Consider the following 25,197-nt stretch of genomic DNA (forward strand, 5'->3'; position numbering starts at 1 on the left):
GGAAACCAAGTGGACGTCCAGATTAAACGCCGCCCTATTCGAGACCCAAACTTCATTGCACTCCACCCCACCCCCCAATCCTGGCTTCGACACTGCTGGTGGAACCAATCAACCGCATCAAAACGTCGGCAGGTCGACGCCGTATCACATCTCCTTCGTAAATAAAAAAAATTCAGAGTCACGGAGCCGCAGTCGTGCGATTGTCACCATGCAACCAAACTGTGGACCATATTATAATAAACACCACTTTGGTAACCTGCGCGCTCATTCCACGGAGGAGCAGTAACAGCAAAGCGACACGAACTTTCTCTCTCACTGCTGAAGCCCTCCCGTCGTGGCCAGAAGCAGACCTCGACATTGGCACACTTTGCTGCTGCCATCATGACCGGTGCCATGCGATGCGAGAGGTGGTGGTGGTGGTGGGGGAGTTCTGTGGTGGAGGTGGTGGCAGTGCAGGTGCTTTACCAGGGCAGGTGAATGCGAATGCCGTTCTTGTAGATGACCATCCCCGTGGCCATGACGCCCAGCATCACCTCCAGATTGTTCCCGTCCTGCTAGAGAGAGAGAGGCCCAGCGGATCAAACGGCGCATGTTCCACGCGCGCACACACACGCACCACACACACGTACCACACACACAGGTACCACGCACACGCACGTACCGCGCGCACACGTACCACGCACATAAAACAAATGCACGGTCAATCTAAAATGTGGAGGGAAAAACCGAATGACCCGGAGAAAATCCACGCGACCACGGGGAAAACATGCAAAGTCCAATTACACAGGTGTCAGGGTTGGGATCGAACCCACAACCTCCTACATACAGGCGAGGTAGTTAACATCTCACCACCGCGGCGCCCTAGAGGCTCATAGAAATACCTAGAGAGACACACAGAAATACGTACATGAAGAAAGGCAAGCCCCAGTAGTGCGATTGTGGCCATGAAACCCAAACTATGACCAAATAGTAACCACATGAGAGATACATACTCACATAAATACAGAGAGACACACAGAAACACAGAGACACACAGAGGTAGTTATCCCACCACCACCACCACGCTCCCATACTGGATAATTGACCCGCCCATACTGGACGACTGTGAAAGAGATTGGATCCCTTCCTGCAGTCCAAATGGAAGATTCCGATTGCGACTGCGAATCGGCGTGCGGAGCAGTACCCGGGCATAATGCAGCTCCACTCCGTAGAGCTCCAGCGTCTTGACGGCGGCCAGGTAACTCCGCACGGCGTCGGCAGCCTTCATCCCACTGCGGGCAGCCGCGGTCGCAACGCGGTGAGGCCCGGGGGGAGGGGGGAGGGGGGAGGGTGCGTTGGGAGTGAGAAAAATCAAATCCACGATTGATATTTGATAATAATTTAGCACGCGTGGTACTCGCGCCGCTCACACGGCGTCCCGCTGCGTCGCGCCGCCTGCCGGCATGGAGGGAGCGCCGTTGTAACCCCAGTCGAGTCATTAACGGCGTCATTATTCATCGAATTTGGCAAATTTTCGAATCGCGCCCGAGTGATAACCAGGGCGGCCTGCCAGATTCGAGCCGCGAACCGCTGCCGCTGGGTCGCGCCTCCGCCCCCAAAGTTACCAACAGCGGCGCTTCCTTTAAACCACCAAATCAGAGCCGTGACAACTGTTGGTTTATATTTTCTGGTAAGAGAGAAAAGCAACGGTTAAATAAAATGTGACCAATCTTGATTAGAAGCTTTCGTGACTGCAGGATTTCACACTCTTAGGTTCTTTCGGTAAAGTCACGTGGATAAGAAAAGAAAGAAATAACAGATCACGACGTTTCGATCGCAACAACAAGCGATTAACAATTATGGTATTTTCTGTTGCTGTACACTTGTACCACAACACAGTTTTGGTTGGATGTGTTTATAATTTTATCCACATTCTCCTGCCGCGGCGCAATCGTTAAGACACCGTACTTGCAAACCAGAGGTCGCCGGTTCGATTGCAACTCCTGTGTGTGGCAGTTGAAACAACGATACAAGTTTTTCACATCTTCCCACCTCTTTCACGCTGACTAGATCTCTTCTAAAAGATGGGGGAGGGGTGGGGGGTCCCACCTCTTCCAAGAAGCCTGACCACAGTGGAAGAGTAGACCAAATGCCCTTTAAGCGGGACTCTCCACAGAGCTCCCCCTCTCTAGCGGAGGCCCTTTCGCCAGCAGCGGCGTGAGTGGGCAATTGCAGGGTCTGCGCCTTAACCTTTTATCGCAGTCACCATGCAGCGGTATCCCAGGCCGCTCAACAATAAAAACTATTGACAACGATAACGACTGACCAATCAATCCCGGCTCCAGTATCAGCTCGGGCAAAACAAATGTTTTTCTTTTGACATTTTGACTTTCAATATTCGACCGTTTGGCCGCTTTCCCGATGACTTTGGACATCATTCCAAAGGCGGGGAGGAGAAAAAAAAAATTGATAATTAGGGGACGGCTGTCATCAGGAAGGTCCCCTAGGCCAAAAGAAAAAAAGAAAACTAGGGGGACATCAGAATGATTGAATTTGCAGAGACATCACAATGATGTAAGGTGCTTTGTATGTATGTTGAACTTCTTTCACACCGTACGTAGCCAACCGTGCTAATCGGAAGTGCATTGAGATGCTGGGGGTAATTAACCCAGTGCACAACAACACACAAATCCCTTGGCCACAAAGTACAAATAGCTGCTGAGCAGACGGCCGCATCAGCAGTTCTCAGCAGTTCTCAGAATTTCAGCGAGACTTTAGGAAGCAGATTTAAGCAGAGATTTATTCGGAACCGAGAAAAAAGTGAGGAACTGTGGGCCAAGTCAGGTGGCAGGGGCGGAAACTTAGTGCCAACCTCAAAAGCCTTCTCTGCACGTGTTGCAGGAAGATGCCGAAAATGAAGGTGTTCACTGACGTAGAAAAACTTTATCCTTGCACCGTCCTGGAACGACCTTCCACAAGTTCGGCAAAATTCACGGATCGCACGGCGAGGCCGGCAGCGTATAAAGGTACCAATGGGTGTCCTGGAAAATACAAAAACGGCCTAAAACGCAAGAACGGCTCGCGTGTGCTCGGTATTACTCGTGGACAAACGCGGGGAATCTGTCCATACGCAGGGTTACGTCGGCTGACGCAATTGGTTTCTCGTTTTTTTTTGGTTGTTGCAACGTTCGGAAGACAAACACCCGGGATTATTTTTCGACCCAAGGGCGATTCAATACAAAATCTGCAGCCTCGAGAGAGACAATGAGAGGACATGAGTTTCACGTGGAGTTGATTTTCTTTGAAATTGTTCAATCGCCATCGTCGTCATCGTCGCCATCGCCGCCAAACACAACGGCTGTTTATCATCACAGCCAGCAGTGGCATCATTATTACTACCAAGAACGTAACATCTACACACATTACCGCGATTTGATACATCCTCAAAATTCGGGGAAACTATTTGTTGCAACAATAATACATATGTTTAAATGACTGTCCTTGTCACGCATGTGTAATCTATACCAGTGGCGAAGCTACTGGACTCTCTCCATCCCAGATCAACAATCCCACCACCGGCACTTGTTTTTCAGGAGGGTGCTTGCACGGGCACGTGCCGCCAATTCCATGAACGAGCGATTGGCACGCGAGAGGCAACCGGAGAACCCCGGGAAAAAAACCCGCCACGCACAACAAGGAGGAACTCCCGGCCACGCCGCCATGGCCCAGGCCTATGAAGGCCCTGCTGTCGCCTGGCAGCTCGCCCCAGAGATCCGACGAGATCGGTCGGGCACACTCAGGGCGATTGAGTCGTAGAGCCTTGGGGACGTCAACCGGCGGGACCACGCGACTCGCAAACACAGGGCGACGCTGCTGACAGACCACTCCCGATTCACCAGATTCACCATTGTGGGGAAAAAAACGCACGTTTCGAACAACGCGCACGAGAAACGTGCCAAAAAGCGTTTGGACAAATAAAAAACACACCGTCAGTAAAACTAACGCTCGTCTCTCCACCAGGACGCTGGCATTTCAACCACTGCCACCCACCCCCCTCCGGCCGGCCCGGTCTCTCTCTCCGCCGCCCGCCGTCACACCTGTGCTTGGAGTGCTGTTTGGCGACGTCCAAGAGGAAGTCCTGGGGCAACTCCGGCAGGAAGCGGAGCCGTGAGAGGTAGCCGGTTCCGGACACCGCCGGGTTGGAGTTGCCGAGCTCGGCTGTCGGACGCGCGCGCACACGATCGCACGATCGCACGCACGCACACACGCCAACGACGACGCGAGTTAGTGACGGCAAACCGAGCCGAAAACGCTTCTGTCAAAAAACGCCACCTTTTCAGTGGCAGTAAGCACTCGGGCGTGTGTTGGGGTAGAGTGTGGGTACTTTCCGGCTCTTACAAAATGTCTGGCCAGAGTGGAGGAGTAGGCCAATTACCGTGGAGAACTCCCTCTAACGGAGGCCCCAGCAGCGGTTGCGTGCAAGCAACCGCAGGGCTGCACCTTTGCCTTTACTTTAGTTGACCGACTGCCTTCAGCCCTGCGTTGGTTGCTGCGATCGGCTGGGATGAATCGAGGTACATTACGCGCTGCAGCTTGAAAAGCCGTGGAAGAGTAGGCCAAAGTACCCTCTGGAGAGACGCCCCAGAGCTACCTCTTAAGGTGGTCACCTGAACCAGTTACATACGACACGTACGGATCGGTTTTCAGATGGAGGCCAGGTGGCTCAGCTGGCTGAGGGTGCACTATGCCCATCATCTGTCGGGGTGGGTGTTCAATAAAATAAGTACCACTTTGTGAGAAAGTCAGCATTGGTCGTCTTATGGGAATGTGGAATTCTCATCAGTGGCTCAGAGCTGCAAACGGGAGATGAGCACCAACGAATGCCTCGATACTCATTTACGAGCTCAAGATTCGGTGAAAACCCGCCGAGTCTAATTCACCGTGCCGTCGTTACGCCCCATCTCGAGGGCAAAGCGAGGGGATCGGCCGTTCAGCCGTTCCGGTGTCGACACCCGGAGCGCGGGAGCCGGGCGTATCCGGCGATCGTTCGCTTCCACGGCCGCCATCAACCCACCTCCCCCGCCACCTCCCCCCTCTCCTCGCTAATCGCCCGCGTTTCACCACTTGTCACAGAAACAGGGCCCCCGAAAACGACGGGGAGGAGCAATTATCCCCTAATTATAGCCGTAGCGGCGCGCCCACCAGGAGACACCGCAAACAACGCCCACCCGGGCAACGCGATCATTCGCGGCGATTACCGCGGCATCATCGGTGAACGGCGATAGCGGCAGCGGCGATTTCCGACGTACGTCGCCGCGCTCGGAATTAACGTCGGCGATGCCAGTTCACTCGGCAGGAAAAGTTTTCGGGCTCTCCTTCAGAGGGACCCTGCCGAGTTTTCACGGCAGGGGACGGTGTCGCTGCTGGCCAACGCCAACAAATTACACCGCGTGCTTTTTTGTAGCTAAGGCAGGAGAGCGGCGAACCCGGAGGGAACCCATGCGGAACAGGTCGGAGAACACGAAGACTCCGCGCAGCCATCCGAGTAGGGAATCGAACCCAGGGCGATTCTTGCTGCGAGGCACGAACACGTTTGCACTGCGCTGCCACCCAAATATCACCACGTGCCCGCTCCGTCTCTGTGTCTGTAATTATGCACGCAGCGACCAGTCGGGATCCGGGACAGTGTCAACGTTGGTGGACTTGTAGAGGGCGGTTGATGGTGGTGGCGAGACTGAGCATGGAATTGTTGGGCCGTTTTGAGGAGAGGGGGGCGCGATAGGTGGGGGGGGCGGAGGGCAATCAGCCTGTAATTTACCTAACGTTTGGCCGGTTCCTCATCTGACAGCTGTGTGCGTTGATGAGGCCCATCACTGGGATGGCTTCCTCGCAGAATTCACGGTTCATGAAAAGCGGTACCAACCGCACGCCCCCTTCCCAGCGGGAATCACCGAGAGCCCTCGGCTGCTGGAAATGATGCCACCTGCCCATCGCGCCCGCCGCGCCCCCCGCTTTCAACGACGGGGGGTCGTTACACGGCGGGTACGTTTTTAAAATGATGTGCCAGCGCTTAACGGGGCTGCGCCGAGGCGAGCCAGGGGTGCGCGTTCGTGTGCTTATTTTAAGCGGCAGTGACTCACTCACCCTGCGCCACGTAGGAGGCGAGCTGAATGGCCATGTCGCGCGGGCAGGGCAGCCTGCGGCACACAGCGCGCACGTCACACCGCAGGGTTACACACGCGTCACAAAGACAAAGGATCCCACCGTATCGCCTTAACAGACTGTTGGGGGAAAGTGTCGTTAGCGAGCACCTTCGCTCACAGTCCGCTTCACAAAAGATCCCGCGGCGTCATTCGCAAGAGCACGCTACCATGTGCCGGTGTCACGGTCAAAGTTTGTCAAATGTGAAAAGCCGCAAATTACTCGATCGTAGTAAAAAAAAAACAACGCAAACCGTCGCGTCTCCCTGCCGCGAGAACTTGGCAGGACCCCCCACTCCGGACGGAGAGACGTTAAGACTCGGTTCGAGCCTCTTCCGGATAAACAAGCAAACGATAATAAATAGCACGTCTCCAACAGAGGGGGTGCGTGGGTGGGTGGGGTGGGTGGGTGGGGTGGGTGGGTGGGGTGGGTGGGTTGGTGGGGAGGGGTACTATCCAGCGCTCACCGAATGGATTTTTCGCGGGTGGGCGGAGGTGGGGGGGGGGGGGCGAGCAGGGGCAGGGGGGCCGTGTGCACGCCTCGGCCAGCAGGGCCGAGAGCTCCGCGCGCACGATTTTCTATCTATAGCCCGGGCCGATCGATACGAACGAGCGGCGGCGGACGGATCGTTGAGATTTCGCAGGCGCTCTCAGAGGTGGCGAATCACTTACCAGCCCTCGAGGATGTCCTTCTTGATCTGAAGGTAAAACAGGTGCCTGGCGGACAGAGAACGCGGGGTCAAAGGTCACAACAGGTCGCCGTGTTTCACTTCATCCAATAGGGCCAGGGCCCTGTGTGTGTGTGTGTGCGTGTGTCTTTGTGCGTCACTGTGTGCGTCTTTGCGTGCCGCCGTGCGGGGTTAGGGTCGTTGAAGGGAGCGGTCGGGCGGGCAAGACGTTCATCGGAGAAGCTTACCGCCCCCATCGTTAATGCTTTACGGTGAACAAATATAACTGGCAAAGACAAGCGGATGCAGGAACCTCGTGAAGACAGAAGCTTGTGTTGCCTCCGAAACGTCGTGATTTAATTTATTTTATTTTATTTTTTACCGACGTGACTTTACCGAAAAAACCAAAAAGTACTCGTGAATAAGAGTCACGTGACTCATTTGTTTGTGAAGCTTCCTTGAGACAGTCTCCACGGCCGCCCCCCTTTGATTGGAAATCCCTACCCCCAGACGTCCGTGCTGCTGACTCCCTGCCCCTATTCAAGTCTCACCTCAAACCTCTTCCCCTTCTCCTCTGCCTAAGACCGACCGCCTCTTTTCTATTTGAACTATTTTTTTTATTTTACCAGGTAAGGCCGCACCGAGCTACGTAGCCTTTTTTCAGAAGCGACCTGGCCACCACAAATGATAGCTCAACGAAGTGACTTACGGAGTGGAAATTTATAGCAGCCAAATATGCTAAACGCACGTTGATTTTAAATGTTTCTCCCGCTCTCGATACAACGAACACGCCCGTCGTTCCTATACCGCACCGTGATATGAGGTCACTTTTAGACGGCGCTACATCAATCGACGTTGCATCATAAACCGTAGGTGTTTGAAAAATTGCGATTGCACCATAGTATATTGTAATAAACATGCAAGCCAAGGAATCCCACTGAGAAAAACGTATTTCAAGACAGATCAAGAGACAGAAAGCAAACAAAAGAGATGAGAGACAGATGGCGGACAGAAGAAGAGACAGGAGACAGGCAGGAGACAGATGACTGATAGAAAACAGACGACAGCTAAAACATGACAGACAGACGGCAGACGCAAGGCTGACGATGCCTGCGCCGATGACGTAGTGAACGGCAAACATTTGAATGGCGAGCATGCGCTGTGTTTTGACCCGGGTGAAAAATCGCCAGCCACCTAGCACTTTTGTGGGTAAAGTGAAGAAAAAAAAAAGTACTTTCTGAAAGAGAATGTTTTTCGCTGCGCCCCTATGCTTCTCGCCGAGCATCGTCCCCCCCCCCCCCCCCATCGCTTATCGGCCGAGATGAGCGGATTATCTCCGCAGCGCCGCTATCCATCGGCATGTTTCCACGCAAAACGAGATAATCACCGTCGCATTCAATTTAAAAAGAAAAACGCGACGATCTGAACGCGCCACTTTGATAACAAGAGTCCTGAAGACCAAACGATGCTTTCCCGAATCAAAGATGCAAGACGTGCCGATACTCTCCCATGTACCGCGAGATTAGCTCCTTTAATCACGATCGTAACTTCTGTACTGTGTTCTAACATCTGTACTGCATTATAACATCTGTAATGTGTTATCACATCCGTACTGTGGTATCACAGTACGGGTGAATTTCGATTTAAAGCTTTCGTGACTGCAGGGATTCATCTTCTTGGTTCTTTCGGTGAAGTCACGTAGAAGGGAAATAATAAACTAATACAAATAAAACATTATAAAGTTTTTTTTATTTTTTTATTTCCCTTCTACGTGACTTTACCGAAAGAACCAAGAAGATGAATCCCTGCAGTCACGAAAGCTTTAAATCGAAATGTCACAGTGTATTTATCCGTTCTTTTTCCAATAAAAACAATAGTCCCATATAAGTGATAAACAAAAAATGTAAGCACCCTGTATATACCTATAAATATCACCAACTGGTATGTTCTATCTTCTTGGTTCTTTCGGTAAAAGTCACGTAGAAGGAAAGTAATAAAATAATAAACAAAACGTAATAAAATAATATAATTCTCACTTATTATTTTATTATTTCCCTTCTACGTGACTTTACCGAAAGAACCAAGAAGATGAATCCCTGCAGTCACGAAAGCTTTAAATCGAAATGGTATGTTCTAGATTTGAAGTTTTCCTGACGGCAAGGATCCATACTGGTATGTTACTAGCCGAGGTTGTAATGTGAATCGAGCGTTAATCAGCTGTCCGTGAGCCTCATTTCGTCAGGAACTATGAGCACAACGCACCTGCACAGGATCAATGTACACTGCTCAGCCACATTCTGTCAATCCACTGCTGGATGAGGGCCTCCCCGTGCCGTGAGGGTCGCGTCTTTATCTGACCACGCTTCACCGGTCGCCACGGGTTGACGCGGGGCACACAGATGCGGGAGCGTAGAACAGTACAACGGTGGGTCTTGTTGAACTGCCCTCTGCTGGCCATGTAACAGAGGTCGCAACCGGGTACCCGATACCCGTACCCTACCCGATACCCGGCTACCCGTACCCGGCCGGGTACGGGTACAGTTAGCCGTTTGCGACCCTGGTGCGGCCGGGTACGGGTAGGCCGTGAGTCACTGGTGAGTCACCGTTTGTCACTCATTTCAGGTAGGGTACGGGTACGGGTAGGGAACGGTTACCCGTACCCGGCCGGGTACGGGTACGGGTACCCATTTGCGACCCTGGTGCGGCCGGGTACGGGTACGGGTAAGGAATCAAAACCCGTTTGCGACCTCTGCCATGTAACCTCCCAACCCCCAACCCCGCAGCAAACCTATAACACCTGTTACACATGGCCTTCACGTACCAGAGATCTGCCCAGGCTCCAGCCTGCTTAGCTTCACAGGTCCGACGAGATTGAGCGCCGCATTGCGGGCGATATGGTCATCGTGATTTACCGTGTTACAAAAAAATTGTGCGTGAGCAGTGAGCAGCGAGCAGTATCACCTGGTGGCTTCTTCTGTCAGCCGGTCGGGGTCCCGGACAAAGTACTTGACTCGAAAGCTCAACACGGTTGAAGATCCTTCTGTGTTAAAATACAGAGCGCCCCGTGTTAAACGTGCAAACCCCTCCGTGTTGAACGTACACACCTCTCCGCGTTGAAACGCGCGCGCACACACACGTCACTGCGCTAAAAAGTGAGCCAAACCTTATTCAGTGTGTCTCTCTCCCTGTCTCCTAATTTTTCCAAGCTTTTGCAGCGTGCCACTCATTGACATGCTAATTTCTCTAACCTCTCTCTCTCTCTCCGCCCCCGCCCCCTCTCTCTATTTAAGGCCTCGACACAGAGGCGTGGTTTCTCTGTGTGCCTATGTATGTATCTCTCTCTATGTATCTCTGTGATATCTGTCTGCTTATATTTCTATCTATATGTCTCTGGTTCTGTGTTTTATCTCTCTCTCAAATTTAGCATTCTCAGGAAGAACGTAATCAACCAGGGTAGGGTGTTGACTGTTATGTTATCCGACTCTCTGTTGTATTACATTACATTTCTAAGTTTACTAGATTTGTGTTTCTATTTCATTTATACCTGACGACGATTGCTTGTGTTGCAATCGAAACGTCGTATGCTAGTATTTAATTCATTATTTTCTCTTTATACGTCACTTTACCGAAAGAACCAAAGAGTAATCTTTCATTCCACGGAGTCCAGTGCAGACGTTCCACTTTGTCGGGTACCACCGGACCAGGACTAGGGGGTGCCGCAACTTAAGTGGCTCCAATTAATTTCAAGTGGCCAGCAACAGCGAATTAAGTGATAACCACTTGAAATGAGCGAGGCTATAAAATGCGATCCACTCTTACTGGCCGTGTGTGCCTATACAAAGCGGCGCTGATAAAGTTTTAGCCACCTCAGCTGCTCCCGATTTCTGCTGCGGCTCACGGACCCGGTGTCGAGTCGACGGTTACTCGGCAGGGCTCGGTCAACAAACATTTTGCCGGAAGCGTTGATCAAGAACCCATTAAAGTCACCGGCACGCCGAACAACGTGCGCAACGGCGCGGATGCGGCTGGGAGAGACGGTCCTGCGGGACTTTCGATCAGTGGGCAGCCGAAAGTGAAAACGCAGGAAGCCCCGTAAAGCGTCGTTACCATCGGCGGTCACTGAACCCAACGCGAGAAACGCGACGTGAGCGAAAATCAATCGGCGCTGCCGACGACGCCACTGCCGGCGGACCGACCCAGGGTTAGATTTTATCTGCGGTGGACGTTTTCAACCGGGTACCGCTTTGCCCGCTGGAAGTCATCAAACCGGCCACTGCGGCGCTTTCTGGAGGCAAGGGGTTGCTGGATCACGCAGAGGTTTGTGAAAAGCCAAAAACCCGCTAATGGACTGGGAGGTCTTGAAGACGAAACGATGCTTTCCCGAATCAAGATGAACCGATACTCTCCGATGTACCAAGACTTGCTGTTTGGGTCGCGGTGTTTTCTGGAGGCAAGGGGTTGCTGGATCACGCAGAGGTTTGTGAAAAGCCAAAAACCCGCTAATGGGCTGGGAGGTCTTGAAGACGAAACGATGCTTTCCCGAATCAAGATGAACCGATACTCTCCGATGTACCAAGACTTGCTGTTTGGGTCGCGGTGTTTTCTGGAGGCAAGGGGTTGCTGGATCACGCAGAGGTTTGTGAAAAGCCAAAAACGCCCACCGCTGGCCTGGGAGGTGGCCGGTAGATGGGACCGTACGGCAAGTGGGATCGTGGATCCGTCTTCGGATGCGTGGTGGGTTTTCTCCGGGCGCTCCTGAGTTTCTCCCACGTGCAGTAAAGAGCCCGTTTCTAACACCAATTCGGGGCCAAACCTCTCCCCCCCCCCCCCATGCAAGGAACCTCAGGAAAAAAAGTCTTGAGACTCAAGTGAGCGCTAACCTTGATAAACGTAAATTAAAATTTTTGTGCACACGTCAGGGATTTAAATTCTCAACGAATTAAATTGTTTTCTTTCCCCGTCACCGGAAGAACTTGATCGGGTGGCGGGCAAGTGACCAAGGAGCGGGGGCCGCAGCCACAAGCAAGCGGTATACAGGATGTGGTGTGCCGAGGGGGACGGCGTACTTACTTCCGAGCTGCTTCTTGATCGGCTTGCTTGGATCGAGCCATTTCTGCGGGGAGAGAGCGAGCGACAACATCACGCTCAGCTTCACACTCACTCCAACGGCGCTAACAAAGCCTGCGGCGCCAGGAATGAAACTCAGGCGCAAGTACATCGGCTCCTGCTTTGCCGACAGGCTCCTATCGATATCACTGGTCAACACACTTTTTTCTGGCATAAGGTATTCTAACGGTTTTAAGGTAATTTTGGGGTGCTGATTCCAAATGTGGCATTAGTTTTTGTCTATCACATCAGGTTTTTGAGATATCAAATATTGCATTTTCAATAAAAACTGCAGAAGAAAAATATTAAATAAATGTGGATATCTACATAAAATTATATTATAAACACACTATCCTAAAAATAGAGCACCATATTTTAACACTAAAGCAGTCACTGACTCGCACAACTTGCAATCATAAGTGACAGAGTTAATTTCGGGTAAAATCAATGAAAATGGGGTATGCCGATAGCATAAAAATGAGATGTGATAGAGCAAATCTGAGATCAGATTTGGAATCAGCACCCTGAAATTAGTCTAAAACAGCTGCAAAAGTCCAGGCCAGAAAAAATGTTTTTTTTTGTTGACCAGTGTATTCACTCAACAGAGCCACGCACTCACACAGATATCCCCCCATACACTCACACAGAGCTGTATACTCACATCAAGACTGATACATTCACAGAGATTCATAGACTCACGCAGAGACCCACGCAGAGACCCACAGGTTCCCACAGGGGAGGGACTCACACAGAGACTCATACTTCCATAGAGACCCATAGACTTCGTATAGAGACGCACAGACTGGCATAGAGACCCATAGACTCGCAACATAGAGACCCATACACTCGCATAGAGACCAACAGACTTGCATCACAGAGACCCAAAGACTGGCATAGAGACCCATAGATTAGCATAGAGACCAATAGACTCGCATCACAGAGACCCGCGAATGCCGCCCTATAAAATAAACATGCCCCCCCCCCCCCATTTCTGTGGGGCGTCGTGACATGTGATCGCATTTGGACGTTGCATAAAATCAACTTGCATCTGGATTCTTTGTGTACGCACGAGCGCTCGCGTTAATAGTGTGGCCTGGACAGGTGTCACGGATTTCGAGTGAATGGCGACGATGAGCGATAACCCACACTCGAGAGCGAGCAGGAGGAGGAAAAGCAGAGCAGAAGGAGACGGCGTGGAATCATCCGACGGAATGATTCGAGGGGCGGTGCGTTCGCCCTGGTCATCGCTGCGGGGCGTGTGCAGTAGTCCCTCGGTTAACAGTGACATCGGTTCACGGTTTTTCGGTTAAGGTTTCGCCTCCCATAGAGGACACCATGATTTCGACTAACGTTAACATTTTGACTAACGTTAACATTTTGACTAGTGGTAACCAATTTCGACCAATCTGAGCGCTCGAAAGTGGGGCTGAGCCATGCCCTCAGCCAATCAGCGATGGCCATTTATGAGCGTTTACACCTCGACTTGGCTTTGTTTACATTGTTACGTTTTCTATTTTGGCAGTGGAAAAAGCTCGCTTGCAGACTGGGTGATTTTTCATAATAAAGGTTTTTGGGTTCTATTGCGACCTAACCCAAAAATCTTTATCACTAATAAAATTAGTCGTGAAGGCCTCAGTGATTTTTACTTATTTTTCAACTTACAATTGAATTCTATGAACAGTTATTTTGTGGAACGGATTAAAAACGTCAACCGAGGGGCGACTGACTGGGCCACCCGCTTCACAGCGGACGTTAAAGAGCGGGGGGGGGGGGGGGAGTGGTTTGTCTATCGGCGTCACGTTCAAAATCACTAAATGAGGATTACAAACGCAGCAGCAGCTGCCGCATCAGCAGCTGCTATGTCGCTGCCCACGACCATGAGACCACCGCGGACCGAGTGTGCGAAACGCAGCAGCACCCTGCCTTTGCTCCGGCCCCACGCGATGAGAACGACATCGCCAAACGCACTCAACTATCAGTTGACCGCGGAGGCAACAGCGGCGGCGACGGCGAAAAGACGACGCGTCGAAGACGGGAGAGGAAGTTCACTCATCCCGTGGAGCACACGTGAAGAAGAGGTCAGAGGCGCTTCTGCGGTCAGCCCGCGCGCGTTTACCCACCGGGCCGGCCTTGCCCTCTCCCGGGATCTGCAGCCCGAAGAAATCGCGCTCAGCCAGCTGCAGGTACGTGCAGACGTAGTCCAGCAGCATCTGGGCATTCTCCTGCTTCTGAAGGCCACGCACACGGAGAGAGAAAGAGTGAGAGAGCGCTCGGCACGGCAGCGCAGCGCTCAGCACGGTCGGCGGACAGCGGACTCGGCGCACGCGACTCCCGGAGCCAGGGACGAAGCCGAGAGAACACCCCGAAGCGTGCCGCCGTCAAAACGTCTTTTCGAGCGAATGAACGACGGTGCTCGTCGCTTGTGAACGATCGATCCTAGAATCAGGGCGGCAAGGGGGGGGGGGGGGGCGCAGTGGTAATGCTCGCGCCTCACAGACAGAAAGGACTGGGTTTGATTCCAGACTTGGGCCGCCTGCCTTTCAGCGTGGAGTTTGCATGTTTCGCCCCCTGTTCTGCATGGGTTTTCTCTGGGTTCTCCGTTTTCCTCCCATAGCTAGAAAGAAACATACAATGGAACTGGTATTGGCCAAACATCCCAATGCTGAAAATCCACTTGCAACCTACTCTATTTGGATTACACACAACAACATTGCCCCCCCCCCCGCCTCCGCTGTGAAACTACAGAAGACTATATCCACCTGTGATGGCTTTGCGCTGTAAGAATATGAAACTACGAAATAATATTATCACGATTATTTGTGCTCGTTCAAGAGAAGGTTCGGGAACATCACCAGCGCAGTTCGGGGAGAATGAAACCATCGAACCGGCCACAGTAGGTAGAGTGAAGAGCAAATCATCAGCGAAGGGGACCCCCTCCCCTCCTCCCCTCCCACCACCCACCACCACCCATCCCCCCTTCCCCCGATCCATGCTCGGTCAGCTTGCTCCGAACCCTAACGACCCGCGGCCCTCGCCCACCGAGCGCTAATTGGTGCGAGCGCTCGGGCAGATGTGGGCCATCGTCCCGCCACCCCGTGCGTGTGTGCGCGTGTGTGTGTGTGTGCGTGTGCGTGTGTGTGCGTGTGTGTGCGTGTGTGCGCGTGTGTGCGTGTGTGTGCGTGCGTGTGTGCGTGTGTGCGTGTGTGCGCGTGTGTGCATGTGTGCGTGTGCGCGCGTGTGTGTGTGCGTGTGTGCGTGTGCGCGCGTGTGTGTGTGTGCGTGTGTGCGTGTGTGTGCGTGTGTGTGCGTGTGTGCGTGTGTGTGCGTGTGTGTGCGTGCGTGTGTGCGTGTGTGTGCGTGTGTGCGCGTGGTGTGTGTGTGTGCGCGTGGTGTGTGTGTGTGCGCGTGTGTGCGTGTGTTTGTTTGTTTTGGAGCGGTAGTGTAGCGGTTCCCGCGCTTCGCTGCGAATCCGGTGACCCAAGTAAAATTTTCGCTCGCAGCCAATCATGGTGACGAATATCTGAACCATTCCTGGGCCTTCCCTAGGTCGACTCAGCCTTAAATGAGTACCTGGCAGGATAAGCATTGGGAAGACAAAGGAGATCGGGTGTGTTGTTGACCATATCGCCCTGTCATTCTCCATTGAGATTGCATGCTAACAGCACTTGCCCCAAAAGTCTGTTAAAGGCTACACGGGGGACGCGTGTCTTTGTGTACGTGTGTATGTTCCTGCGAGCGTGCGCGCGCGTGAGCTTTCCAAAACAAGCGAACAAGCCACTTACGAGGATTACAGCGAACATATGGCTGGGACTGCGTGAGGGCAACAGGGAGGAGTGGTGGTGGTAGTGGTGGTGGTGGTAGTGGTGGTAGTGGGATAGGGGGTGGAATCGCTGGTCTGCAGAACAGGCGGCGGAGATATGGAGACGTCAGTCGGGGCAATAGGATTGGAGGTTGGGATATGGGGCAGCAGTGAGTGTCAGTGGAATATGGAGGTGCGGGTTGAGGAATAACGGCATGGGGGCAGTCAATAAGGGGGGGGGGGGGGGTGATGGCGTAGGAGAACCTTGGGATAGGGGGCGGTAGTAGGGGGTTGCAGCATGGCGTGCGGCGGGATAGGGGGCAGAGACTCGAATGGAGGAGGGTAATGGGATGGGGAGATCGGACGGAGGGCAGCAGATGGGGAGAGCGACTGGCACAATATACGGGGGCCGGCGGCACGTGGGAGCGCCAGCAAAGGGGCAACGGGGCTCAGGGGCAGTGTCTGGAGGTGGTAGGACAGAGGCTGGCAGGGGAAGAGGGCGCGGGATGGGAGAGGAGGGGAGGCAACAGAGAGAGTGACAGGAGGCAAGGGAATAGACGATAGCAACATTGGGGGGCAAGAGGATAGCGGGTGGCAGTGGGGTGGGGGCAAATTAGCGGGAGAGAACGGGGGGGGTGAAGGTTTGCGAAACAGCAGCAGGAAAGGGCGGCGGGGTAGAGAGGAGAAGAGAAAAATGGGGGGGGGGGGGCGGAGGGTGGCAGCCACTGTGGGTAGGGAGAGAGCCCCCCTCCCCCCACCCCCCCTCCCCCCCCTCCCCCAGCGCAAGCGCATGGAGCGCGCGGCGGGGGCGTCGATAAGAACGGCTCCCCGGGGGGCATTTGAGGCTCCCGCTCCGGGGCAATCCATCACGCTCGCCTCTAAGTGGGTCCCCGGTTTCGTGCACGCCACATGTCGCCCGCGCTCGCAAACGAGCAAGAGCGGGGGCCCGCCCCCCCTCCTCCCCTCCCCCTCCTCCCCCCGGCGTGCTCGCGAGCGTCCAAGCGGGTCCGAGGCTGCCACGCGGCAAAACACAAAACAACCGCGGCGAGTTTGTCCAATCTCGTGATTGTCGTTCGACAAAATAAAATGCGGTGGTCGCCGTCGCCGCCGTCATCGTCGTCGCTCAAGGGGTCACGCGGTCCAACGATCCATCTCGCTTCCGCACGCAAGCCGATTCCATCGTTCCATCTCCAAGGTGGCTGTCGTTTGCAGCCTAAAGAATGCGGCGAGTTTCCAAAATTTGACGGCCGCCGAGCAAACTAAAACTCAACAATTTTTTATTTAACCAGGTAAGGTACCCATTGAGAAGTGACCTGGCCCCAAATGATAGCTCAATGAAGTGGCTTATCACGCGGAAATTTATAGCAACCAAATACTCTAAACGCACGTAAAATTCGGAGGGAGAAACCGGAGAAACCGGAGGACCCGGAGAAAAATCCACACGACCACAGGGAGAGAGAGAGAGACACGTAAACTCCAAATATACAGCAGCAGGCGTCAGGGTCGGGATCAAACCCACAACCTCCTGCATGCAAGGCGAGGTAGTTAACATCTCCTAGCCACCGTGATGATGATGGAGAGAGAGACACGTAAACTCCAAATATACAGCAGCAGGCGTCAGGGTCGGGATCGAACCTACGACCTCCTGCATGCAAGGCGAGGTAGTTAACATCTCCTAGCCACCGTGGTGATGATGAGAGAGAGAGAGACACCGCAAACTCCAAATATACAGCAGCAGGCGTCAGGGTCGGGATCGAACCTACGAACTCCTGCATGCAAGGCGAGGTAGCTAACATTTCTCCACCGCAGAGCAGATGGAGCGAGGAAATCTGGCCGCGTGTGCAAGGAACGGGGGGGGGGGGTGGCTCGCTTGGGCCGCCTTCATCCAGCTGCGGAGTGAGCATAGTGGCACCGGGACGACAGCAGCGAGGGCCGTGACCTTGCCGGCAGCGCGAAGCAGCCACGGCCACGAGGAAATTCCGATTATTAATTCCTGTTACCACGGTACAACAAATACGGCACGACCTCAATCCCGCGAAACGTTACGGAACAGATTTACGTCGTAAAAAAAAAGTGCCGGCCACTTTTGGGAGTAAATTTGCCGCTCGCTGGCGTATCGGGTTTTCCAAGAAGCGTTTAACTACCGTGCATCTGCTGGGCAGTAATTTAAAACAGGAATCCCCACCCCCGCACGCCCAACCGCAACCAAGCTCCCAACAAACCCCCACGCCCCCACGTGCTTTTACCACGCCATGGCCGCGGAGATGAACAGCCGTGCGCTGCTCAGAGGTCCCCGCACGCAAGGGAGCGATTGCACCGCGCCGACTCGGAGGAGGACGAGTGGGCTGGCTGGGTGGGTCAGGTGGAGGGTGGCTGGGTGGGTCGCATTGGGGTGGGTGCATAGGTGGGGGTGGGTGGGCTGGGGGAAATGCTGCACCCGTTGTTTCTCTGAGCGGCCGAGCGAAACAGCGGTACAACCACGTGCGTTTTAACTTCTTCCGCAGGTTGCGCCGTTCAGCTTCTCCTCCGCCACGCAATCTGGGGGTTGCGGTGTGTGCACTGTGCCTGGTTCGGCACGATGCCCTCCCCCCCCCCACGTCAGTGCCAGATTATCGTAGTAGCAAAAGTGGCTACATATGCACGTGGATGTCCAAGTTTATGCTGCGTAACGTCGCAGCAGTTGGCGTACACTGCTTCAAATCTCCCTTGTTTGGAGACTATAATAAAAACAACTCTAAAACAATTGTTATCTTACCAGCTAAGGCCCACTGAGCTATGCTGCTCTTTTTCAGAAGCGATCTGGTCACAAATGATAACCCAACGAAGTGGCTTTTTCAGGGTAAAATTCATAGCAACCAAAATACTCCAAATGCATATTGATTATAAATGTGGAGGGAAAAACCGGAGTACCCGGAGAAAAATCCACGGGACCACGGGGAGAGAGAGACACCGCAAACTCTAAATATACAACAGGCATCGGGGTTTGGATCGAATCCACGACCTCCTGTATACCAGGCGAGGGAGTTAACATCTCGGTACCGTGGTGCCCCTAGCAACGTTGCTTTCAATTTTCTCAACAACGAATACAGACGTTGCTGAAGAGCGCGCTTTCTCCAATCACCGCGTCAAGCTCTCTCTGCCCGCCTCTCTCTCCATCTCCACCTCTCAGCACGCCTCGCAACCAAAACCGCGGATGATGGGCGGTGTGGTGGCGGGGCGTGCAGGCAAGCGATTGGGTAAGTGGAAAGGGGTCTGGCTCGAGCTGCAGGTCACCAAGTGGGTCGCTGGGAGTGGCCATGCAGCAGATGCGAGCCCGTGATAGCGCTCTCATACTCACACAAAGATCCCTCCCCGTGTAGTCTTACCAGACTGTTGGGGCAAGTGCTGTTAGCGAGCAGCACCTATGAAGGCCGGCACGGCACACGAGGGGGTGGGTGGCCGGCACCACGCCCGACCGCTTTTGGCTCCCCAGTGGCGATGTTTACACATCGCACCAGCTACTCATTTGTGTGTGTGTGCGCACACCCGCCATTTGCCACTAAGTGGCGGTGACGTCACCACGCCGCTTGCGCCAGGCTCTGTGCACGTTAAGGCCAGGTGAGGTGTCGAACGCCCGCCAGAAAGAGATGACTGGACGGACCCAGGTGCCGTGGGTCGACTGACTGAGATGACTGGCCGATGAACCACAGGTGGTGCGCGCGCGTGCGTGGCAGCTCCCAGCACACAGCTCTCCAACGTTTCGGCGTGATTTCCAGGAAGTTACACTTGTGCGAAAGAAGGAACGTGCGGTTTGCTGGAAATTCAGAAAAACGACCGCTGGAAGAGTGCCCACGGGTATTTTTCGCGAAGCGATGCAATTTGCAGGCACGCCACCACCGCTTCCCGAATGCACTCGAGGCACGAGTTTGAATTCAATCCACGACTTACGCAGAGGCCGTACCCAGCAGTAGCAGCGGCAGCGGCGGCGGCGGCCGGGGCAGACAGCATTGCGTTCCCAACAATCGCGATAATTTAATACGTTTGGTATTCCGAGCCATTCTCATAGCGCGGGGCGATCGCGATGGCAGGCGCGGCAGTGTTGCACAGGCGGGTGGCTATCTGGAGCCTGCCAGCACGCAGCGACGTCGTCGTTGCCGTGCGGAACCTCGGCCGAGTTAATCCCGCGGTGTCGCCTTTCAGCGTTGGGACGTTTGGCCAATACCAGTTAAATAGATTTGTTTTAATCTTATTTGGCTACGGGAGGAAATCGGAGAACCCCGGAGGGGGTACACGCAAGGGGGGCGAGAACACAAAAACTCCGCACGGACAGAAAGGCAGGCAGGCGCCCGAGTTTGGAAGCGAACGTAGGCTCCCTCGGGGCGGGGGTATCGGTCCCCGGTGAACGAGCGGGGCCGACTGCGTGTGCGCTCGGGGACGGGTTCACGGAAACTACCGCCTGCGCCTCCCGGTGGTCAAGCGCTGCCTGGCGTCGAGGCACGCCACTGTAGATCGCCCCCCTCCCCCGCGCCACTACCGTGGGGTTCAGGGTCTCCACGTGGGGAGGTGGGCGGGCAGGCGGGCGGGCGGGCGGGGGGGAAACCGCGGCCGGAAAGCCGACAGGTCGCCAAAAGCCCCAGCGCGTGCAAGCAGCTACACGTGTTCCTATTTCTGAAAAAGTTATTGAACGAACGAGATGCCAATCGGCACACGTACAAAAATTCCGCCGCGCGCCCCCCCACCCCTCCACCGCCATCAACAAAACTGAGTGCCATCACTGTTGCAAGATAACGTTTTCATTCAGAGGGTGCCTTTCAAACACCCATAATGACTGCGTTGTGAAGAGCGCGCTTTAGTGCCGACGAATTAGTCAGCCCAGTCCTCTTTTGACATTTGCAGTTGTGTTCCTGCCCCCCCCTCCCCGCCGCCCGCCCGCCCGCCACTCTCTCTTCCTCCTTCTCTTCCTCTCTCTCCTCTGCTTCTCGTTCCTGCTTCAGATCACCACTGGCTTCTACTCTCTGGATGCGTCCGTGTCTCTGGGACACGGCGCTCGCTTGCTTTATTGACAAAAACACGAATTAAAATAACGGCCGGAAAAAAACAAAAAACGGACACTTCACGGCACTGCCAAACGCTCGTCAAGCATGAGCTCTGTGACGTGCATTTCAGGGGTTCAACCGCGCGTGCCTGAAGAAGACCCCCCCGGGCACGTAATAATAATAATGATGGTATAATAAGAATGCAATTTGTAACGCGCGCAAATTTGCGGACGGAACGGCCGCAACTCAGAGGCGCGGAGCCAAGCTCAGAGTCGCTCGAAAAGTCAAGTCGTCGAGGTGAGTTTTTAAGTGACTCTTGAAGGAGACGATGGAGGTGACGCTGCGAATGTGCAGAGGGAAGGCGTGCAGCGAAACGTCGGACATCGTGCCGAACAAAGAGCGGCACCACCCAAACGAAGCACATCGGACGGCTGTACGCTGCGCCTGGGTGAGTGGAGGCTTCTGGGCCGTGCGATTCCTACGCAGGGCCCGGCCTGGCTCGTACTTTGGCCGGCGGACCGCCCTCGTTGGTAACGTTCCCGTAGTGCGGCGAGACTGCGAAAACATACGCGGCGATACGCGACCCTCACCCACCTCCCCCCCCTACTGCCAGTGAGTGGTTTTTTATTCGCCAAGCCGCGTGCCACTGCCAAGCACACGTTGGATTACCGAGGGTATCCCTCGATACGGGGCACTTTGTCTCAGCGGTTCTAATTATAAAAACTCAATGGTTCCAGTTGATTGCGGGTTAAAGCGTTCGCAAGAGACGCTGCTGGGGTCCTTCTCATGAATGCTCCGCAAAGCCGTTTGGGCCATCGACAACGAACGGCACTTCCCAGTCGAGGCCAATTACTCAAGAGGGCCCCCCCCCACCCTCGTGCGGGCGCCACCGCCAGATGTGACGACCCGACTTAATTATTGACGTCCGGTCCCTTCTAACTACAGTGCCCACAGAGCGAATGCACGAGGCACGCGCCCGGGACCGACGCACCGATTCCCATCTATTCACACGCGCACCAAACGTTGCCCCCCGCACCTCCGATGAGCACGGTTGCCTACGTACGCTGCGAAAGAAGTTCAACATGCATGCGTACGTAGACACGCACGCACGCAGCGAGTTGTGCGGGCAAAGGATCGATTCTGTTCCGCTTGGATGCGTTTCTCTACAATCGGTTCACGTGAACCCCCCCTCCCTCCCCCACTTCCCCCCCCCCGCTCCCACCATACGACCACTGAAGCACAGGCGCACGCTTCAGATGAATAAAACCGATCCGGGGCAATGATTCCAATGTGCAGTCCCAAATATGTGGATAATTTATTTCCCCGAAAATGGTAAATTTGGAAAGTGACACCGGCACGGAATTGGCCACTTCTCGCAAATGACACCAGGGGAAACCGGTGACGTCCGACGTGAAGCAGACAGCGTGTATCTACCATGAACACACCGCAAGTAATAACATGCCTAACCCGAGCCATCACCAGACTTGCCTAGCCCTAGCCGTAACTCTAACAAGCCTAGCCCTAGCTCTAACACACCCTAACATTCCCAGCCCGAACGTGCCTAGCTCCAGCCCTTACTCTAACACATCTTACCCAGCCACGCGTATCTCTGGCTGTCAGCCTGCTCACCTCTCACACAAGATCACCGTGACTCTAACAAGATAGTCATAAGATCACCGTGACTTTAACAAGCTCCACGGTGGCTAGGAGATGTTCACTACCTCGCCTGGTATGCAGGAGGTCGTGGGTTCGATCCCGTCCCTGACGCCTGTTGTATATTTAGAGTTTGCGCGTTCTCTCTCCCAGTGGTCGTGTGGATTTTTCTCCAGGTCCTCCGGTTTTTTCCTCCACATTAAAAAATCAACAAGCGTGAAGACTCATTGGCTGTCATAAATGTCCACGTGATAAGCCACTTCGTTGAGCTATCAATTGTGACCACGTGACTTCTGAAAGAGAGCTACGTAGCTCTGTGGGCCTTACTTGGAAAAATAAACATAGTTTAGTTTTTTGTTTAAACCGCAAACCGCTGCTACCTCTGGGCCACGCTGGGTGGTAAGCATCCCTGATGCTTAACTGAGCGCTTGGTGGTGCTCCGTCGACAAACCTGAGCCAGTGGTGGAAATTCCACATCCCTATGACAGGGGCTATAATATCTCCATAGAACGACCACTTTTGAGTAATCATAACACGCAAAAAAAACACAACCTTCCGTCATAAAGTAACAAAAACAATCCAAGCATTACGTAAGCGTGGTTGGCTATATAACCATTAACTCACCCGTATGACTAAGCGGAGGAATGTACCACTGCTCCCTCCACCTTCCCTCCCAATCACATCCGACAGTGCCAGCAGCAGCACCAGCAACAGTACTAGCAGCAACAGCACCAGCAGCAGCAGTATCAGCAGCAGTATCAGCAGCAGCACCAGCAGCAGCAGCAGCACCAGCAGTAACAGCAGCAGCAACAGCACCAGCAACAGTACTAGCAGCAACAGCACCAGCAGCAGCAGCAGCACCAGCAGCAGCACCAGCAGCAGCAGTAACAGCAGCAGCAACAGCACCAGCAGCACCAGCAGCAGCACCAGCAGCAGCAGCAGCACCAGCAGCAGCAGTAACAGCAGCAGCAACAGCACCAGCAACAGTACTAGCAGCAACAGCACCAGCAGCAGCAGTATCAGCAGCAGTATCAGCAGCAGTACTAGCAGCATCAGCACCAGCAGCAGCAGTAACAGCAGCAGCAGTACTAGCAGCATCAGCACCAGCAACAGCAGTATCAGCAGCAGTATCAGCAGCAGTAACAGCAGCAGCAGCAGTACTAGCAGCATCAGCACCAGCAACAGTACTAGCAGCAACAGCACCAGCAGCAGCAGTATCAGCAGCAATATCAGCAGCATCAACAGCAACAGTACTAGCAGCAACAGCACCAGCAGCAGCAGCAGTACCAGCAGCAGTAACAGCAGCAGTACTAGCAGTGCCTTCTTCTGCCGGCCGTCAATCGCGCGCGACTGCAACTCTCGCGCCCCCCGCCCCCCACATCGCTGACAGGAAAAATGAATTTGCAACAGAACTCTCCCTTGACCTGCCCTCCCCACGACTGCCAACCATCAGCAAGTAAATGACGGCGAAGCAGCCCGCACGCCCGCACGCTCGCCCGCTCTCCGCTAAAAACACAGTGACCATGTGGCTCGGCCACTAGCCTCACTCTCCCGTCCACCGCCCACCCCCCTTGTGAGTTTTCAGAATGTACTGCGAATTCCTGACAAAGCGTATGCACTGGGAGTGAAACGTCGGACATCGTGCCAAGCAACGTGGCGGCGCAAACCTAAAAACGCATCGGACGGTTTTTCTTTTTGACTCGCGGTTGCCAAACGCAAAGACGACGGGCGACCAGCACCAAGCAGGAAGCGTTGATGTTGTAAAGGACGAGTCGGTGGGTCTTATTGGGTTGAGCAGGCTTGTGAGGAATTCATCTTCTTGGTTCTTTCGGTAAAGTTACGTAGAAGGGAAATAATAAAATAATAAAAATAAAACATAATAAAATAATTCTCACGACGTTTCGGCCACAACGCAAGCAGCCGTCCTCAGGTAAAGAACAGGTCTGTCGAGAATGAAACACTCTGTCTTCTCGACAGACCTGTTCTTCACCTGAGGACGGTTGCTTGCCTTGTGGCCGAAACGTCGTGAGAATTATTTTATAATGTTTTATTTTTATTATTTTATTATTTCCATTCTACGTGACTTTACCGAAAGAACCAAGAAGATGAATCCCTGCAGTCACGAAAGCTTTAAATCGAAATTGTAAGGAATTATCAAGTCGAGCAATGGGAGGGAAGAAGCAGATAGGAAATAGTTGTAGTGAGCGAGCGAGCGGGTTGGTGAGCGAGTGAGAGGGTGTACGCGTGTGTCCGATGCTGTGACCTGCAGCAGCGGTGGTGGTTGAACACGGTGCGGATGCGACAAAGCTGTCAATCTGGTCGACCGAGTCAGCAGCATGGGCGGAGGAATCAACGAGCAAAGTTCGTGGCAACAGTAAGCACGGCGCTAGCGACATGGGGAGTGACGAGAAGGCGTCCGATCACCGCCGGCGAGCGAGCGATCGAGCGATTAGTGCGAATCGGTGAGCGTGTGGGTTCGTCAATCACGGCGACGTGCTTTGCCAGGAATTGCCATCAGGTGCAGTGAGCTAGGAACGGGGTTGCCATACCCCGGATACGTCGACAGCTACACGGACGGCACAGCCGCGAAATCTTACACAGGGGGGGGGGGGGGGGGGGCTTTGTTGTCGTCAGCGGGCGGGTGCGTGTGGCGTGGCGGTTTTGGGAGCGGTCACGACAGCGGGGAGGCGATGGGGTCGGGGGAGTAGATGGGGAGGTGGTGAATAGTGGGGGGGTAGGGGGGGTAGGGGGGGGCGTCACCCAAACCGCAGGTGCGC

The 25,197-nt window shown here is 54.0% G+C and overlaps 1 protein-coding gene across 6 annotated transcripts in view; it reads right to left on the bottom strand.

The window, feature by feature from the left end:
- LOC144938225 (tyrosine-protein phosphatase non-receptor type 4-like) overlaps positions 1–25,197 on the bottom strand; it is a 70,907-nt gene that overhangs the window by 23,120 nt on the left and 22,590 nt on the right. For 4 of the 6 annotated variants that reach the window (XM_078866041.1, XM_078866043.1, XM_078866044.1 and 1 more), the window contains 8 exons: positions 14,074–14,181; positions 11,918–11,960; positions 9,809–9,887; positions 6,852–6,896; positions 6,124–6,176; positions 4,077–4,197; positions 1,184–1,271; positions 466–554 (listed from right to left, as the gene is read on the bottom strand). In XM_078866041.1, coding sequence (XP_078722167.1) covers positions 466–554; positions 1,184–1,271; positions 4,077–4,197; positions 6,124–6,176; positions 6,852–6,896; positions 9,809–9,887; positions 11,918–11,960; positions 14,074–14,181 — 626 coding nt within the window. The remainder of the gene's footprint in view (positions 1–465; positions 555–1,183; positions 1,272–4,076; positions 4,198–6,123; positions 6,177–6,851; positions 6,897–9,808; positions 9,888–11,917; positions 11,961–14,073; positions 14,182–25,197) is intronic. The other 2 variants (XM_078866045.1, XM_078866047.1) reach the window with 1 other exon arrangement.

This window comes from Lampetra fluviatilis, chromosome 21 (assembly GCF_964198595.1).
Source record: "Lampetra fluviatilis chromosome 21, kcLamFluv1.1, whole genome shotgun sequence".
Taxonomy (NCBI): Eukaryota; Metazoa; Chordata; class Hyperoartia; order Petromyzontiformes; family Petromyzontidae; genus Lampetra; species Lampetra fluviatilis.